At 37.8% G+C, this 18,879-nt stretch overlaps 1 protein-coding gene across 2 annotated transcripts in view; it reads right to left on the bottom strand.

Annotated features, from left to right (window-relative positions):
* Positions 1-17,834, bottom strand: part of CAMSAP2_1 (Calmodulin-regulated spectrin-associated protein 2) — a 68,675-nt gene extending 50,841 nt beyond the window's left edge. Inside the window, exons 1-4 of one of the 2 annotated variants that reach the window (XM_051209829.1) lie at positions 17,737-17,834; positions 15,956-16,022; positions 13,070-13,244; positions 2,663-2,777 (exon numbers count right to left, since the gene is read on the bottom strand). In XM_051209829.1, coding sequence (XP_051075294.1) covers positions 2,663-2,777; positions 13,070-13,244; positions 15,956-16,011 — 346 coding nt within the window. In that variant the 5' untranslated portion in view covers positions 16,012-16,022; positions 17,737-17,834. Of the gene's footprint in view, positions 1-2,662; positions 2,923-13,069; positions 13,245-15,955; positions 16,023-17,736 lie in introns of those variants that run through there. The other variant, XM_051209830.1, reaches the window with a different exon arrangement.
* Between the last annotated feature and the right edge of the window lie 1,045 nt (positions 17,835-18,879).

An 18,879-nucleotide genomic window follows, 5' to 3' on the forward strand; every position in this document is an offset into this window, starting at 1 on the left:
CACTAATTGGCAAGGTGGATTGTTTTAAATTTCTAGTAAGTCTAAACATTTGTCGTAATTGCGGTGAAGTCACATTTCATGAATCCTGGTTAAATGATTTCCTATATAACTCAATCAAACACAACAAATACGCTAAAATTGAATTACATTTTAAAATAGATGCGAAAAAAAGGATATCTTAAATGCTGTAAAACGTGTATAGATGGTTTTCACTTTTCAGATCCCAACAGCATGCAGTGATATTTATTCGTGAGGTACCTGGTAAAGGAACTGGGTTAATAGTGGTTTCGATGACCAGGCAGAGTAATCACAGAGCTCAAGGGGCAACTTGAGGCTGGTCACATGTACACTGGTGAGTAGTTTTTTATGAGTTACTTGGGACAAAAATCAATGGGGCAAGGTGAAGTAGGCTTATTTTACGCTCACTCTTTTCCTAACCTCTTTATACGCTGTAGGAAGATACCTACAGACGTTAATTATCTGAGGGAAACAACTTACTGACGCCATACATCAGTACAGTGAACTACACGACTTGATCCTTGGATCTTGCTGTTTTTAATCTTACCGTTATCCAAACGATCTGCACGGCGTCAGAGAACTCAGAGAGGCGAATGTTTCAGCCAATAAAGCTAGATTAGGTCACTGGGATATGCAAAGAATTTACTAACAAACATATTTCCCACTTAGTCTTAACGCAACCTTTTTCCTGAGCTCGCTGCACATCCTATGTAAAGTAAAATAAAATGAGATAAAACTCGAACGAATAAATGACAGATAGGCATACGGAGGACATAAGTCTGGAGTAATGGAAAGTAACTAGGATATACATAATCTAGTAGAAGACCTTGTACTATCGTTGCATATATCTTTGTAAGAGCATCTAATAAATACGATATAAAAAAATCTATCTATCTAATCTTTCTTTCTTATTTAATGTCATAATGGGTGTATTCCGTTTATCTTCATTCCCACTAGCAAGTTATTATTACCATATGATAAGAACTTAAGATATTAACACGAAACCAACAAGGAACAGAGTTATACAAAAATTATGTTGAGAAATAAAATGAATTAAAAAAGTAGGTAAATATTAGTTATACAGAACAGTCAGTCACTCAGTAACAACGTAGAACCTCGTACGTACGTACATCAGTTCGAGTCGCCACACCACATTAGCACAAAGATGCAGTGGTCGATTCAAAGCCATGTCATTCAGGGTCTCTAACCATCGGTTGCTATCATCTCGCGGTCCCCAACCAGGTAGTCTACACCTACTAACATGACTCAATCCACTTGTCAGTGACTTCATGAACTTGTGCCATGTTTTGGTTTGGCCGCCTCTAGCTTTCTCCCAACCTACTCCTATACCACTGAACATCGCACGTCGAGGTAGTCGGTCGTTGGGCATATGTAACACGTGTCCCAGCCATCTCAACTGATGAAGTTTCACTACTTCACCAATTGATTTGCCATCCTTACCTAGTACCCGTTTCCTAACAACTGCATTACTGACTCGATAGTCCCAGGATATACGAGAAATGTTTCGAAGACACCTATGATCAAATACTAGTAACCTACGAATATCCTCTATTCTTACCGGCCATGTTTCACTGCCATAAAGTAGGACGGAACGAACTGCTGCGCAGTGAACACGTCCTTTGGTTGATAGACGGATATCTCGCCTACGCCATAAATGACGCAAGTTGGTAAAAGCTAGTCGAGCCTTCTGTATCCGTGCTGAGATTTCCTCACACACCAGACCACAAGGGCTGATGAGACTTCCAAGATAAGTGAAGCGATCGACACGCTCAACTACTTCACTCCCTATCATTAGTTCGGGTGTCAATGCAACCCAATCTTGAAGCAACATTTTGCATTTCGAGGGTGAGAATCGCATCCCGAACATGCTTGCATTGTTATATAGAACAGGACCAGATGATAAATTATGCAAGAACTGTGCATTGAAATTTCTTTAAAGAGAGAAAAAGAGAAGCGAAGGAAGAGAACAGTCATAAATACAAACAACTTGAGGAACATGTCTATGATGAACTCTGAAAATCTAACTGCGAAAGACACAAATCGATTAACGCAAAAAACCTACTTTTTAACTATACTGTACCTCACCCAGTAAATAGTCGTGCATATAGCCATGAGTCATAATTCAGGTGTGAAGACGACGCACATAAACCAGTCGTAGAAGAAGAATTAAACGAAGAAAGATTGAACCTATGATTCGAAGTCCGGTGCTTTAAGTGCATAACCAATGCCCTACTAAAATTCCTAGCTCATTTTTTAAAAAAAAGCAAGTGTCAAAAGTATCATCTAGAACTAAATTCTTCAATTACCATTACAAGAGCAATCGAGAGTATTTTCCGATATCCTATTTTATAAGGACTCATTTAAAGTGAAAATAGGTTATGCAAAGAATTCCTTATCAACATGGATCATATCAATTACTAGTAAGTGAATGACATGTATGGATATGCAAATAATAACATTCGGTCATAAGATAAAAACATTGATATTAAAATTAAATTAAAGTCACATGTAATTGTACTAATGTTAACAATATTACATGAATATTTCATTTTTCAATACATAAATGCAATTATTAATGAAATAAATTCATTCAATTAAAATGAATAATAATTGAATTACTAACCTTGATTTAATTTACCGTCAGTTGATAAAGCTTTTAAACTTTCTGGAATATAATAACTCAGTGCGCAAGCAAGTGATGTAGGAAGGCCAATAAATTTAGTCAATAATTCCAATGACTGAGATTCCATGTGTTCAATTTTTTTGAAAAAAAGGGTGAAAAGACAGAGTCAATGAAATTAAGTGAATTTTTCATTACTCAAGAGTGAAATACAATTATACGTCAATTTCATGAATAATAAATACGAAAAGGATAATAACTAAAAGGCTATGTGATCTAAAAATTAAAAATATGGTAAAAAGTATAGTCGATTTTCCCATCTGACTTAACAAAGGATATTAATCTACTTAGTCTCTTAAATACTCTATGATAATAATCCCAAACAATAATGAAGCGTTTTAACAAGAACTATTATCGAATAACAAAATTATATATTTAGACAAATAGTACAATGCAGCTAATATACTAGAAACATTTAGACCGATTGGTTACTGATCAATGAACAGCATTATGTATGTCAGTTCTTTCCAAATGCTAATCGAATTATATTGACTAACTTGTAATGTGGCCATTAACATAAATAGCTCGACACCGCATGTACTATACTGAGATATTAGGTAGTTGGAGATAACCGATAGAAAACCCTGAGCATAGGTTTTATGCTATTTAGCGCTCTTCGGCAAGGAGATTAATGCATTCAGTGGGTTATTATTTACTGGTCAATGAATTGAGACTTAAACACCTCAATGCTGACGTCCTTAAATACAGGATCTAATTCGTCGAGGAGTGTCAGTTGCCTCAAGATTTCAGGAACACCTTTTCAACGGGTACCGAACAGCACGAAACCTAGGTTAAGTGATTCCTGTCAGCGACCTCTAACCACCTCAAATACTTTTGTACCACACAATACTACCCATGTATTAACGAAGAATTAAGATGTGATTCCTATCGTGACTAAATCATATAATTATAGATTACTTTAAACGTATTAGGTGTTATTATGAAGAATCTATTATCAATACAAACAAGAAATTGACATGTAGTCGCTCGTAAACAAAACCTTCCACTTCACAGGAGAGCACACAAATACTCAGATGGCCTTATGAGGTCCAATCATTTACACATAAGTTTAATTTAATTGTAAGAAATTTAGTAAGAATTAAAGTATATATACATTTCACTCATAGTTCAATAATAATTTAAACTGGAAAAATCTATGAGAAAATAACTAAGCAAGAAAAAAATAGTTGAATAACCTACTGATACAAACAATGTAACAGTACTAACCGAGATATAAATTAACCCACAAAATTATTTTAATAATAAAACAAAAACAATTTTGGTACTTAAGAGTTAGGGTTTTCACTACAATTTTTTCAGTAGAAGATTGAATGGTGATAGGCTTAAGAAAACTATTAAAAAGCGATGAATCATTGCTGGTAGGATGAAAGTTCAAAAGACAGACAGAAACAACCATATGATAATGAGTAATTTTATAAAAGATACTTTCAGTGTACTTTACGTTAATTTCTAAGGTCTAAGTCGTGCTAGGAAATGTACCGAGATGTGATGGCAGGGTATTTTCTGAAGATACTCAGTATCTCCAGAGATATTGCCTCTGTACAACAGGATGGATTAGAAAAGATCGGACTTAAAAGTATTATACCGAATCTTGTCATACACATTTCCGGTGCTCGAGGTGAAATCTGGAAATTAAAAAGATAAAACATTCAAAAAATCGTTCATGACTGATGTTAGCCAAGTGTCTTTCCGACTAAGGAGTCACATTCCAACGTGAACAAGACCTCCATAACCCATTGTCTTTTATAGGTCACTCAAAAAAGAAGTATCCATCCACTGTGTACGGAACGGGAAAGTGATAACCATCCTATTTATTTATTTGAACACATAAATATTGGTACAAGGGGGCACCAAATATATATGCGCCACACGAAACAATGAGAATAGGGAGAAAAAAAGAAGGCAAGGAGCGTAAAAGAAAAAAAAGAAGAAGAGGAACAATAACGACCAGATTAGTGTAAGGAAGTGTAATAATAATAAAAATGCGGGAAACAGAAAGGTACAACCAGAAGAAATCTTTCAGTTAAGGAATAAACAACTACTTTTTATGAAGAAAAAAAAGAAGGTTACAGCAGGATCGCCACTGGCACCTATTCTGAGTCATATCTGATAGCGTCTCTAGCCACTATGTTGCACCATCTCTCGGACCCCAGCCAGGGAGTCGTGAAGGACCAACACAAGCCAGCCCTTTGCAGCTCTCTTTCATAACACGACACCATGTCATGCACTGACCACCTCTCCGGTTTTTCCAACCAGTCCCAGAGTCGACAAATAATGCACGACGTGGGATTCTCTGGGACGACATTCGTAGAACATGTCCAAGCCACCGAAGTCGATGTTTCAAGATAGTGACACCAATTGGATTATCGTCTCTGCGCCCAAACACACGATGCCGAACCTCTGCATTACTAACATGGTGTTGCCAGTGGATGTCAGCAATCCTTCGGAGACAACGATGATCAAACATAGAGGGTCATCTAACATCCTCAACTCGGAGAGGCCAGGTTTCACAAGCATAGAGCAGAACTGCTCTCACCGACGCGTTGTAGACCCGACCTTTTACAGTCAGACTGACATCGAGAAGGCGCCAAAGACGGCCCAGATTGGCTTTTACTATATGTGCATTAATCTCGGTGATTTGTAGCGCTTCAACAGTCGGAGTTCCTTGCGAACTCCCACCTCATTTGGTGGATCAGTCGTCACCGGCCATGGAGGGCTGGACAGTCTGACCGATGTTGCCGGAGCAGCAGGCCAGTTGAACTGCCCTTTGAAGAATTCCGCCCATCGTATAAGACGTCGATGGATGTTGGTGATTGGCATTCTGTCATCCTCACAGATTGTTTCGCTCACACCAGTCTTCTTGCTGTCAATGGCTCGGATGAGTTGGAAGAGCTTCTGCTAGTTACCAAATGCAGCCGCTGCTCCCAACTTATTAGCACGCTCCGACCACCAGGCTTCTCGGTCCTTACGCAAGCTTTGCTCAATTTCATCACGTAACAGTCGTCGTTTGTGGTCAAATTCACGGTTACCCGGAGTAGACCGATGGGCTTCAATGAGTTGTAAGGAGCCTGAAGAAACCCAGTGCTTATAAGCTGGACGTTTCGCGAAGCCGCAAGTGGCTTTACTTGAGATTTTGATGGCGTCGTGAAGTTTCAACCAATGCTCATCTATATTTTTCGGTGGAATGGTAGCTAGCCTAGAGGCTAGCTCGGTTCGATACTTAATAGCAACAGAAGTTGACACAACTTGCTGATATCAATTCTTTGGTGGCGGTCACTTCGTTGGCCACTGAAAAGTAAAGTAGGATTGGCGCAGACCACGGCATGGTCAGAATCCAGATACGTGCTCCAAAAGGAGCGACAGTCTTGTACACAACCACGCCAGTGGTAGCTGGTCGCGACGTGATCAATCTGAGTCCAGGCTTGAGATGCAGAGGGAGGACGCCAGGTGGCACATCGGCGATGACTGTGCCGAATGTTAGTGCTAGCCAGAAACAGGTTGTGGTCTGTGCAAACTTGTAGTAAACGGTCCCCGTTATCTGTCCTGCGACCAACAAGTCCCCATCGACCACCTAAACGACTCTCTTCTGTGCCTAGACGCCCGACCTGAGCATTCAAGTCTCTGGCTGGTACTACAATATCTGTCGAACGCATTTTCTGGAGAAGAACAGTTAACTGGTGGTAGAATTCATTCTTGATTGCATACGGGTTGCAATCTGTCGGGGCATAGGCGGAGATGACGAAAAACATCGTTTCTCACGCCGATTTCTTCTCACTTTGATGGAACTTTCTAATCTAACAGCACATAATCGACTGTTAATGGGGATCCAATCGACTAGTGCTGCCTCAGCTCTAGCGCTTAGTGCGACACCAACGCCAGCGAGACCAGACGAAGATGCCACAGGGTCCCCGGATAAGCGCACGTAAAACAAGCTTTTTGAAGTGACAGATGTAGAGCGAATTTGTAGTACTTCACCAGAGTCTTGAATACGGGTCTCGGATAGACAGCAGACATCGATATGAAGACTTTCCAAAGACATAGCCAGCCCTATCTGTTGTCCAACCTGCATAAGTGTGCGAACGTTGAAGGTAGCCAGTTTGAATGGTGCACGTGGTTTCAGAAAAACTGCTTCAGTACTCATATTCGGTGGTAACATACAATTTTCAACCGGACAGTGACCCGGGAACGTTTAGATAGAGTCGAATTTCCACCATAGACGAGTTGCTGTATAAGTCGAAAAATAAAAATACATAAAGTGGGAATAAAAGAGAGTGAATAAATGACGTAGTAAATAATAATAATAATAATAACAATAATAGAAATAATAATGTGAATCGTTTGATTGTTAATCGAAGCAAGACAAGTATTTTCCACAAATATCGGCATTTCATCATATTTGTGTGTGGGCTGTGAGCCTTTGACTTAAAAGTCTAACCCACAAGGCAGTGGAGCATCGTGAGGAGATGCAGTCCCATGATAGCCGGTGACCAAGGTTGGTTCATACGCCATTTGTTCCATAAGGATACTGGAGCCCATGTGCACCACTGGTTTGGGATCCGGTTAAAGCGCCGGACATTCGCTTTTCTTCCTCTCATTTTCGTCGACAACACCCCCGCCACGAGAAAGCAATGAGTAGGAGTTTCTTGGCGGAGGCTGTATACGCGTGGCCGTGTGAGAGCATTTCAAGAGGGAGGGCGGGCCCACCCCACTCCCGGCCATACCAGGGCATTTGGGAGCTACCATCTTATAATGTCCAATACCACTCAAGCTCATAACAGCTTTAGAAAAACCAAGAATAAAAATGTCACGGATAGAGGGACAAACTATATTACCAGTCACTTTCGGTAATCAATGCATTTAATGCTTATTAAATAGTGAAATTATCTTGCAAATGGTGTTTTAAGTGAAACAAATATAAACAATGCAGGACATAGTATATATGTTAATCCGTTTAATTTGCTAAAAATTAGTGTCAATCAATATTATGAACGGTGTAGAAGTGACATTAATAATATCACATTACTAAACGAAAAAATATATATGAAATAACGATGAAAGAAAAAAAGATCTGAGAATGAAAAGTATGGAATAATATAGTGTTAGAGTAAGATCAAAAATCAATGAGTTTATACTGTCATCACCAATATCGCTCCAAATCACTTAGAGCTTCTAAACCCGACCGTTGCTGCTACCTTTAAGTGGTGGTCGGGCTTGCCTATCGTGATGAAGCAACCGAGCTATACTGGCTGGAACAATCGTTCCTCAAGGTCCTACCACGTCAGACAAGTCGGTTGAAGAGTGGTAAGACTAAAAGCAGTAAACACAAGGTCCGAGGGCGAAGTCGTACTGATGACTGTACAGAGGTGTGACCGCCGTAAGGTGTTTCCTTCCAACAACCAGCATAACAGCGATGCTGCCTTCCCAGAAAAGAAGGGTGGGGTTAGAAAAGGTCGACCCTAAAAATGCACATCTCGCCTTATCCCACGCATATCCGCCTCTGGCGGTAATGTATCAACAAGTACGGAGCTAACACGAAAATTACTCACAAAAATATCGTGTATTACCGACCTCAAGCAGTTGTCCCTTGGGCACTGCGGTCACGCTCCCAGGTCACTAAGACCACCTCTAATCCAAATTCCTTTTCAGGTACCTCCAGAAGAACACGTCCACGGTGTGGGCGACCGGGGAGTGATAACCGCCCTCATTCCTCTAACAACACTCAAGACCATTGACTGACTGACTGATGTTCGATTATCGCTTACAAAATGATGTTTTACATTAGGAAAATCATGTTGATGCAATAATTCCAACTATTTTTTCGATAAGTTATTTTCCTGTAAAGAGGTTGACTTATTGATTTCTAATTAAGAATAACATTTAGACAGATACAACAAATGTTAACGGCTTATAACTATACGCTATTCATAATATCGACATTTATTAACAAAAAACATTATCTATTATTCACCGATAACAGATTCACATTTATATGTTAACAATTGGTACATACCAAATTTAGAATAGATTAAAGATTTTATTACCAGTACCTACAGTAAGTTATACTATGGACTAAATAATTTTAGATGGATGCATAAATCCCAACAGCATCTAATTATGATTATGATCAATTTTCAGTCACAGAATCATATGAAACTTTTACCCTTACATCAATTTTCGCCATCATAAATATTATCATCGTGTCATTAAACACGAAACACTATTATATTGTAACTTATGAGACAATCTGATTTCAAATTGTCAACATCGATATGGTGATGCGAACTCTGCCTAGTAAATCCATTATTACTTTTGCTAAAAATGAAGGGAATTTCATTTATCATTCAAGCCAATGTTTTTTTAAATAAATTCCGTTGAATCAATCACCTGGATACATGGTTGTCTTATAAATGTTTCATTTATGGAAGGAATAATATTTAAACTATACATTAACATATGAAACAGGATAATGAATAAAGAAATTTAGCTCAGTAATCAATAATGTGTCAAGTATTAATGATTAGTAAATAAAGTTTGGTGTAATAGATAAGCGCAAGGTATGTAAATGTAAATAACTAGATGACAAAGTCGAATAAATATCTTTAATTTATGGATCTACTGTTCACTATGATTACCTTCCTATAGAGCAAACCTAATATGACACAATAACAAAGATACTCAGAAAATAAACCGATCAGTTGGCCTTCGGCTACTCTCGAGAGTGAAAGTGTAAAATTTTTAATTTCCTGCAAAGACAATAAATCCAGATCGCGTGAAATATAAAATAAACACATAAATGTTAATTATGAACTGAATGAGTGATGTTTGGGTAACAACTAAGTTCTAGCAGTCTGTGGTCCCGCTACACATTAACAGAGATTAGAAAATAGTTATGACTAAATACTTGCTACTTATGCATTTTTTACATAGGTTTTCAAAACGATACTAATACTTTTATCCACCAACCAATCAAAACCCCTAACACACTGAGGACAATTTAAATAATCTCCAAACTAGACTTCAAAGCAGATCGACATTAAGGGAATTATTTGAATTGGGAAGGAAATGGAAAAAGTATTCCAACTACTTTTGGATCATAAATCAAAATGTTCGAAACATTTTCTACGTTATTATCATTTTTACGAAACGGAAGTACATGGCTGACGCAATCTAAGAGGATGAAAGATACATCAGGAGAATAATTATCTTTCGAAGCTTATCCATGAGGAAAAATAAACCAAAATGGGAAAATTCGAAAAATATAATAAATATCACTTTATACCGCAAACTCAAATAGCACTTCGTTATCACCCGAACAAGTGTCCGAGTAACAATGCTCCAGCCATTTAATCCCCTCATGATATATATCCTAAAATGCAATGACGAACCTCAAGAAATCAAATATTCTTAGAAGAACCCTTTAACAGTATAGGGTTGTAAAGAGTGTTGAGTTTAGATTAATATCATGTAAATCTGGGTAAACAAAGTCAGGGAGGTTTTGAATTTCCCATAAGTCTACAAATGAGAAAACGCCAGATGTTTTTTTATTTTAATGTCCCTTTGAGAGCGCTTACTGCAGAAAACAATTTGGGAAACAGTATTCAACTACTACTACCATAGGCTACTGACAAGTAGTATGCATATGACACAGGAATTTTTTCAATGATCCATTTATATATACAATGGTTTTTTTGAAAAGTAGCAACTAAAAGAAACTAGATGACTGTTGATAGAAATTACCTGTAAGATTTCTTAAATATTCATAATTAAGAGCTTAGTGGAATTATTACATTTAAAATTGATATTTAGATAATTCCTAACACAATTGAAGACGAAGATAATGATCTCGGTAGTTTGTGGTGATTATGTTACACGATTCGAACAAACTGTTTACAAAGAGAGAATAACTGTGATGTTAAAACAGGACTAAACGTATTATTTTTGAAAGGGTGTAGAAAAAGTGAACGAGAAACGACAAGATTAGATAGCATACCTTCAGTGACTTTACTGTGTCACATTTTTAGTATGATTGATATAATCCTACGACAAATTAACAGTTGCCTAAATGGCTTGATAATAACACATCTGACTGGTTTGTATCGTAGTTTAGAAGAGGGTACGAGTTCCTTTAAAGTTGTATGCCAGCCTCCCTGAAGATTGTTATTAAGCTGATGACCTAGATAAGAAATTTACTGCGATTGCCTCTAACTGTTAGGGACACTGAAAATAACTAAAGCAAATGACAGAAAACATTTGAGACCATTTCATTCTAAAAAAGAGCTGAGAACAAATCCTAGTCATATAGAAGAAAAATAAAATAAGATCGGAGTCAAAACAGCCTTCAGAAATAAAATGTCAGTATTAGATATCATATAAGCGCAGCTAAATATTCACAGATTAACAAATCAAACTGTTACATCCTAACAGAGAATAAATGAATGGTAACTGCTAGGAATTATTTATGGACTGTTATTCTGTATATATTCTTGTTACATAACTATTAAGTAACTATATTATGTTTATTCATATTCCTTTTATTATAAGCTTCCATTTGACATAATGACTACTACTATACGACTTACTATTCGTAAGCTATTCCCAATTTATTAGTTACAGTCTGTCACACACAGCCACTCTTGGCTTGATCATGGATAATTTTTATTTTCTGTTTTATAGTATGATGCGGTCTAATTTGCTTGCATATAAACTGCGTATGTCTGAAATACATGATTCATCCGGTAGAAGCTGAGATTGTGTTCTGAGCTTAAACCGGCAGGGTTGGCGAGGAAAACTAATAGGGACTCAGAGTTAACTCTAGGCTGCTCGTACTGGTTTATGCGTCATTGATTTGGCATGGTGCCAAGTCGTGGCATTTGACAGGGCTCAGTACATAACATGAACAACTTAAAAGGTAACACCAGATATTTAGAAGCGATCTAAAGAGAAAAACAAACAACTGTAATTTTCGTATCATTCAAATCTTCTTGTGATTTTAACATATTTTGTGAAGCTGAATAATAGTTTTAATAGTCTATGAAGGTCTTTCAAGAATACCAAGAATCCATTTCATCAGAACCTTGTACCCAGAGCACTGGATAAACATTTTTGGCTAGTTGGGCAATGAAAGGTTACACCACGGTGACATATATGCATGACTACGGTATCGCCACGTCTCTCTATAAAAAATAAGCCTTAAATTAATGCGCCGAAGTGAAAAAAAAGTGTAAAACATTTAACAACTCATAGCATTTCCACCAAATACCAATAAAAAGAGTGGTCTTGCAATATTAACATTTTTCAAAAAAACTATTCACAATATAACTATAGAGAACACGGATTGAAACAACAAAGTAGAGTAAAATGCATTTGTATTCACTGTCATCAACCGTTGGGATTATTCGCCACTAGAGATGATAAGTATTCGTGCAAAGACGTGAAAGTTTCTTGGATGGAGTCAAAGAAGTGTTAATAAATTAATGGTAGGATGGTTCAATACACTACTGATCGTTTGCATACCCTTCTTTTACTTGGCTGTAATACGTCTCTACTTTAACTCCCTTTTCGTGAGGTAGTAAGACACAGGAGATATGAGCTGAAGCATGTTTGTATAAGATAGAAAAATGTATACTGCTTGTTTAAATAACAAAAATCTAAGATTGCCCCCCTGGTACGGCCGAGGGTGGGAAGAGTTGGCTCTCTCTCTCTCTCTCTCAAAATGCCCTCACATGGTCACGAGCATACAGCCACTGACAGAGAAGTCCTACTCACTACCTTCTCGTGGAGGGGGTGTTATTTACGAAATTGAGAGGACGAAGAGCGAATTTTCGGCGATTTAGCTGGGTCGGTAGGTAGAGAGGATCTATCTATGGGAGTTGGAAAACCCTGATTCAAAACCGATGGTGCACATGGGCTCTGAGAGAACAAATGGTGTATGAACCAATTGTTGGTCACTGGCTACCATGGGACTGCATCTCCTGATGTTGCTACATCGCCTTGTGGATCAGACCGTTAGGTCGAAGGCTCCGGATGTGGCCCCCTAAGAAGACCACCTGCTTCGGTTTGGGCACCCGGGTAGTATCACAATCCACACACAAATCAATTTACTTGTGCGGCGCATATGTATTCGGTGCCTTTTTGTACTAATATTTATGTGTTCAAATAAATAATAATAAGCAACTGGAGGACAGCCTAACATAGAACTAACAAAATTTGGATGGTAATAAACTTTGCCAAAATGACATTCATAACCCTTCACGCCTCCACATTACAAGGGACGAATTATAAACGTTTTCGCTTTGGGAAAAAGAATACATAAGACGGAAACAAATTTACCTTATGACTTGATGAGAATTTAGCAAATGTATGGATCACAGCATTCAAAAGCCAGTGTTCTAAGGTTTGCTGATGAGTACGTAGTTGATCTTCTGTACTGGATACAAATGAGTTGCCACTTGTATTTAATCTTGAAATCGTTTTCAACTCCGGAGGTATGCTGGTTCGATGATTTCTAGAGCACATAATTTAGCGACATAAAATGTAAAAATCAGTATAAAGACTGACGTTCGCCCAAATATAGAAAGTAGAATTAGATACAATGTTTAGACACATCCAGCAATAAATGTTCAGTAACCTGTTAGCCGGATACTCTGAGGGTATCGTATTTGATATTCTCAGTCAGTCAGCTAAAACGTAGGACCAGGCACATATATGCATCGGTCCAAGTTGCCATACCGCATTAGCACAGCAAGATGAACACCAAATTCATAAGAGTGGTTAAGTCAATGGTGGTAATATATAAAAGAAAGATTACATATAAGAACATAGTACAGGAAGAAAGAATTAGTTCGTAGAAAGAAAGATATGAAGCGATTTTAATCCCACAGTTTAAGGGGAGACAGGGAGTGTATACACCGACGCCATTGTGATCGATTCTGAGCCGTGTCACCAAGAGTCTCCAACCATTGGTTCGATACTCACGCGGATCCCAACCAAGTAGTCTGCATCTCCCAACATGGCTCAGACTAGAAGTTAGTGACTTCAAACAGTGATGCCACGTTTTGGTTTGACCACCCTCACTTTCTTCCAACCATCTACAACACCAAACAGGGTTGCACGTCGTGGTAATCGTCAGACACCAACCCATTAGCGCTGATCAGACTTCCAAGTTAAGCTGTCGACGCGTTCGACTACTTCACTCCCTATCCTTAGTTCAGGTGTTGACGCAGACCAGTCCTTAAGCAAAAACTTGCATTTAGAGGGAGAGAAGCGCATTCCAAACATTCTGGCATTGTTGCTCAGTGCTACCAAAAGACTGCATTTTATTAGGGTCTTCACCAAACAGGACTATGTCATCTGCGTATTCTAAGTCGATAAGTGGACCTCTTGGAAGGAGATCAATACCCGAGAATTCAGTCGACGAGAATGTTATTTCCATCAGTAGGTCTATGATGAAAAACAAAAATGGAGAAAGTGGACAGCCTTGACGGACACCACTTGAGGTTGGAAAAGCAGATGACAGTTCGCCATAAGCTAACTCGACTAGTAGTGTTCGAGTAAAGAGCCTTTACAAGGTTTATGTACTTCTGAGATGTGCCTTTCAATGACAGACACTGCCTCAGAATCATTTGATATTCTAGTTCAGTGTATATCTAAAAACGTATTTTGACACACCTAAGAATTAACTGTATATGTGTTATTAGCTAACAATCTGTTCTCACCAAGCAGTTAAGTTTCAAAGAAGATAATGTACAATCTAAACCATGGAGAAAACACGTTGATATGTGTACTCATCTATATATCTTTAGTACCTATCTTGCCCTATTAATGGTGCACACTAATCAGCGAGTTGATCTTTTTTCCTACTTAAGGAGTCGAGTCGCCGTTCAAGGATTGTCGAAGAATCTTCCCATAAATATAAAAGGGTTGCTTCGAAACTACCACCTATATCACTTAGGAAGCTCCTTATGGAAAACGGAAGTCGAAGAAAAGGATAAACGGTGCCTGAGAGCACTATATCACAGTTATCGTCAAAAGATTATTGATGTGTGCCTGAATAACTAATTTAGGCGAAGAGTTCTATACAACAAGAAATAGTCAATGAGGCTATGAAACTACATCCACTAACGGTTATTCTGAGTAGCATAATAAGAGGTTATCAAATATTAAGGGTTTCTAAACCAAAAACGGATAAGGAATTCTAAAATGGTATGGTTTTGCATTAGATTATGTTGCCTTCCCTATCACTGTTAACTTTAGATTCTGATCAACAGAATTTACAAATGAATGACCAGTTTTCGATTTCAATCACTACACTGAACAAATTAGATAAAACAATAAAGTGATGATTATAAATGTGAGTCGACGCTTTTGAGTAATATGAAAAATTTATGGTTAGTTGACTCAAGTTAGTGGCTTTTATTGACTGGGATAAGAGTTTAAACCACAATTATTTTACGAAGACCGGAAACCTTTAAAACATGCGTGGAATTTTCCCACTAACCTCTTCAGAAGTCAATCTGCAACAATACAAACAGAAAATTGGTGAAACTTATAAGATACCACATCAACAATTAGAACGTGCAAGGATGTTAATTATGAAATTATTGATTCTTTCAAAACGACTGCTGATGAACTGAATTCGGGAAAGCCATCTGAACACACGATTCCAGTTTGGAAACGACGGAGAGGTTGAAGAAACTGGCTTTTCATGACATTCACACATGTTTAGGACAATGGAAGCAGATGAGACAAATCTTATGTCAAATATAAGGAGTATTTTTGAAGAGGATAGGATAGATGCACCGTAAACATTTTAACATAAATATATTATGACCTAAACTCGCATATTCATTGGACTGTATAGTGAACAGAACGATTTCTTTAAAATACTTTGACAATCAAATAATATCTAGTACTTGTTTCAGTTTGTCAGGTAATTAATTAGTGAGTCATTCCATAGCACTATTGTAGGTTTAAATGAACTAGGCGCTTGACGATTTTGTGGTTTTTACTGAAGTCGTCAACATCCTTGTGACAAAAATATACGGTTTGCTTTTAGTCTAAAATGCTTATAGTATTAAACTTGATTGATCGACAAAATTAAGGTAGAAATATTTCATAAAAGTTGAGTTGAAAATTTTAGAAAGCTATGAACTCATATTTTATTGACGGGGCATGGAAGGTAGTCAGAAATCAAAATTGGAGTATGAAAGGACTCACGCAATGGGGTTCTGTGGGTTGTTTGAGCAAGAGAAATTTCGTACATCAGAAGTCATTTAAATCCCATCTGAAATGTAAAGAACATATAAATAATTGAAATATCCGAAATAATTTTAGCACCACTTCAAGATGAGATAAGCTTGAAACAGTTTATTTCCAACATTTATTTGGAATAGTTAACAAACTAGAAAACTGAACAAACGTTTGTAATTGTTATTACTCTTGAAAAGATGAACTACAAGGCCATTTCATAATGTTAACGGCCTGAAAACCAACTATTTATGCCGGTAACTACATGCAACTGATAGATGAACAGTACTAGATAGTTCAGAAACGGGATCACATAGCTTGATGTTAAAGTAAATGACCAAAATTAATAAATACTGCTGGCTTTTGTCAACTTGAGTCACTTGTGGGTTAAGTGAGCAAGCGTGTTGTATGAAAATAGAAGATATAAGTGGGGAGCACGTTTCTGATCACGGATCCCTTCAAAATATTGTCCACCTATCGTCCAACGACCGAGTGACAATGAGGCGGCTACACATAGGGTACTATGCAAACATGAAAAACTGACTGACAAGGTTGTGAATCATCATCGACTGAAGCAGTTGGAAAATACGCCACATATGCTTAATCACTGTTTACCTCGACGCACACTTAGATGGTGTATAAGTAGATTGGCATAGTGTCAGGGATGATCAAACCAAAAAGTGACATCCATTCATGGAATCATTGACGGTTGGTCTATGTTATGCTGGTAGATATAAACTACTTGGCTGGAGTCCACTCGATCACTACAATTATTCCCATTCGTTTGTTATACATCTCGTTATGATTATATGGTACGGGGATTCGGGCTAACGAAGATTTGTGCCAGGACTCAAGTTGGCTATCACTAACATATGGTTTTAAAACTCTGCGTCTGAAAAGCTACTAGGCTCTTGCTAGCAACCCCTTGTTTACGTAGCTTAGTTTCATCCTAGAAAATGGCTCGGTGAGACTATAATTTATGGACGACGTTATGGTCTCGCCGAAACAACTAATAAATTACCTAGTGATATGTATTCCATAGTTACAGTGCTTGTAACATATTAACCACCGTCTGGCACAACTAAGTAATTAAAGTACAACTTAGTCTACTAGTAATTAGTTTTTGACAAATAGGCGATTTAAAGACCATAAGGTCGTGGTCGTCCTTATTATCACAATGATATATTTTCAGCCTACTGTACTTACTGACTGTAAAAACTCTCACATACGCCGATTTGTGGAGTTATTTCTCATCGATCTGATGGATTTTTAGGTTTACGTCAGTCAACATGTAGGGTTATTCTATCCCTCAATCATGACTATTGTAACTGGCAAGCCAACCACGATACTAAGTCAGAACTTACCGACCGGCCTACAAGAGTTTAAACTCATTTATCACATGTGTACGTATCTAGGTTGCAGTCATAGACTATGTGAGGGATTGCATTATTGTTCAGTGTTTAAACCGTTAGTACATGTTGTGTGCTTTGATTCTGTTACTCATTGATCGAACACCTCACCACAGCCAAATTAACCGTATAGAATAGGCTAATTAAGCTGCTTCACACGAACACTATCCTGTTTCAATTAAATAACTTCCGTTAAAGAACAATGGCATTTTGTGTCTAAAACCCCTTCAAATCATAATTTAAACATCACCACTTTTATTATTGCTTATAGATCGACTTCGAGTTACAAGGCAACTATTTTTGTGTTTCTTTGAAACTATTTGCTTGACAAGTTAAACATACCCCACTTTACTTCTTAAATGCATACTGAGAAGACACTTATTGCTTGCGTAGCACTCGCATCATACTAGGCGCTTAGTGTAATTGTTTACACTTCTCTTGACAATGGTTGCCAGATTTCTGATGATGAACGTTTGCAATTTATTGAGGGAGATGAAGTTACATTTCAAAAACCTTTTGGCTCACTATTTGTCCAACTGTGCCTGGACTGTTTTCTGTAGTGTGGTAGTATGCAGGTCTGGTCTTGTACTGGATATACTGTGGCATGTTTAGATCACCAGGGGTAAAGGTAGCATGATATATCGTTAGAATGTTTTTATTTCTTTTCAATATCCTCTTCACTATGGGTTTCGATTGTTCCATTTAGTACAAATGTGGCTGTCTTGAATGAAGAGAAATAAAGGACAGTGCGTAAACGAAGGGGAAAAAAATAGACAGAAACAGCGCCCGTTTTGATAAAAGGTTCTTGGTAGACACCCGAACAGCGCCGAATTCCGCGAATTAAGACTTCATCCTATTGTGGCTGGAAAAAGCTTGATCTCACCGAATATTATTTTGAGCAATTCAATGTGATCAAATGACTTTCTTTCAAAAATTAGACCAGCGTATGATTTGGAAAAGGCCGGAGCATTTGTTTGTGGCATCCTATCGAATAAGAGGACAGAAGGAAATGTCGGATCAAAGTTATGTAAAATCCTTAAATTGATCCTAGCAGTGGAGGAAAATGATATGATTTGTCAGCTAGTGTTCAAAGTCAAGATTAAGCTAACATTCTGTAGTGTTGGCATGAACTAATGATTTCTTTGTACTTGATATATCCCTGATTTCGAACATCAAATACAACACGTTCGTTTGTGTTCGTTTAGTTCTCTTTGGTATAAATTGCATTATTTCTGGGATTCAAATACTTCACACACATTCTTTACGGACCGCATATCTCCAGAAGATATAATAAAAATGAAAGCGGCGCGAGCTGAGCTAGGATTTCGTGAAGAAAACTCCCGCCTAGTGGGTTTTCGCGTAGTCGAGTCTTGCAGGCGTAGGCCGCAAAGCATTACGGCTTGCTGCTCCCAGATTAATGACCGAGTCTCATGAATGATCACAACTCTTTCGTGTCAGTGTTGGCATGATAGCGAACCTTTAAGG

This window comes from Schistosoma haematobium, chromosome 1 (assembly GCF_000699445.3).
Source record: "Schistosoma haematobium chromosome 1, whole genome shotgun sequence".
Lineage (NCBI taxonomy): Eukaryota > Metazoa > Platyhelminthes > Trematoda > Strigeidida > Schistosomatidae > Schistosoma > Schistosoma haematobium.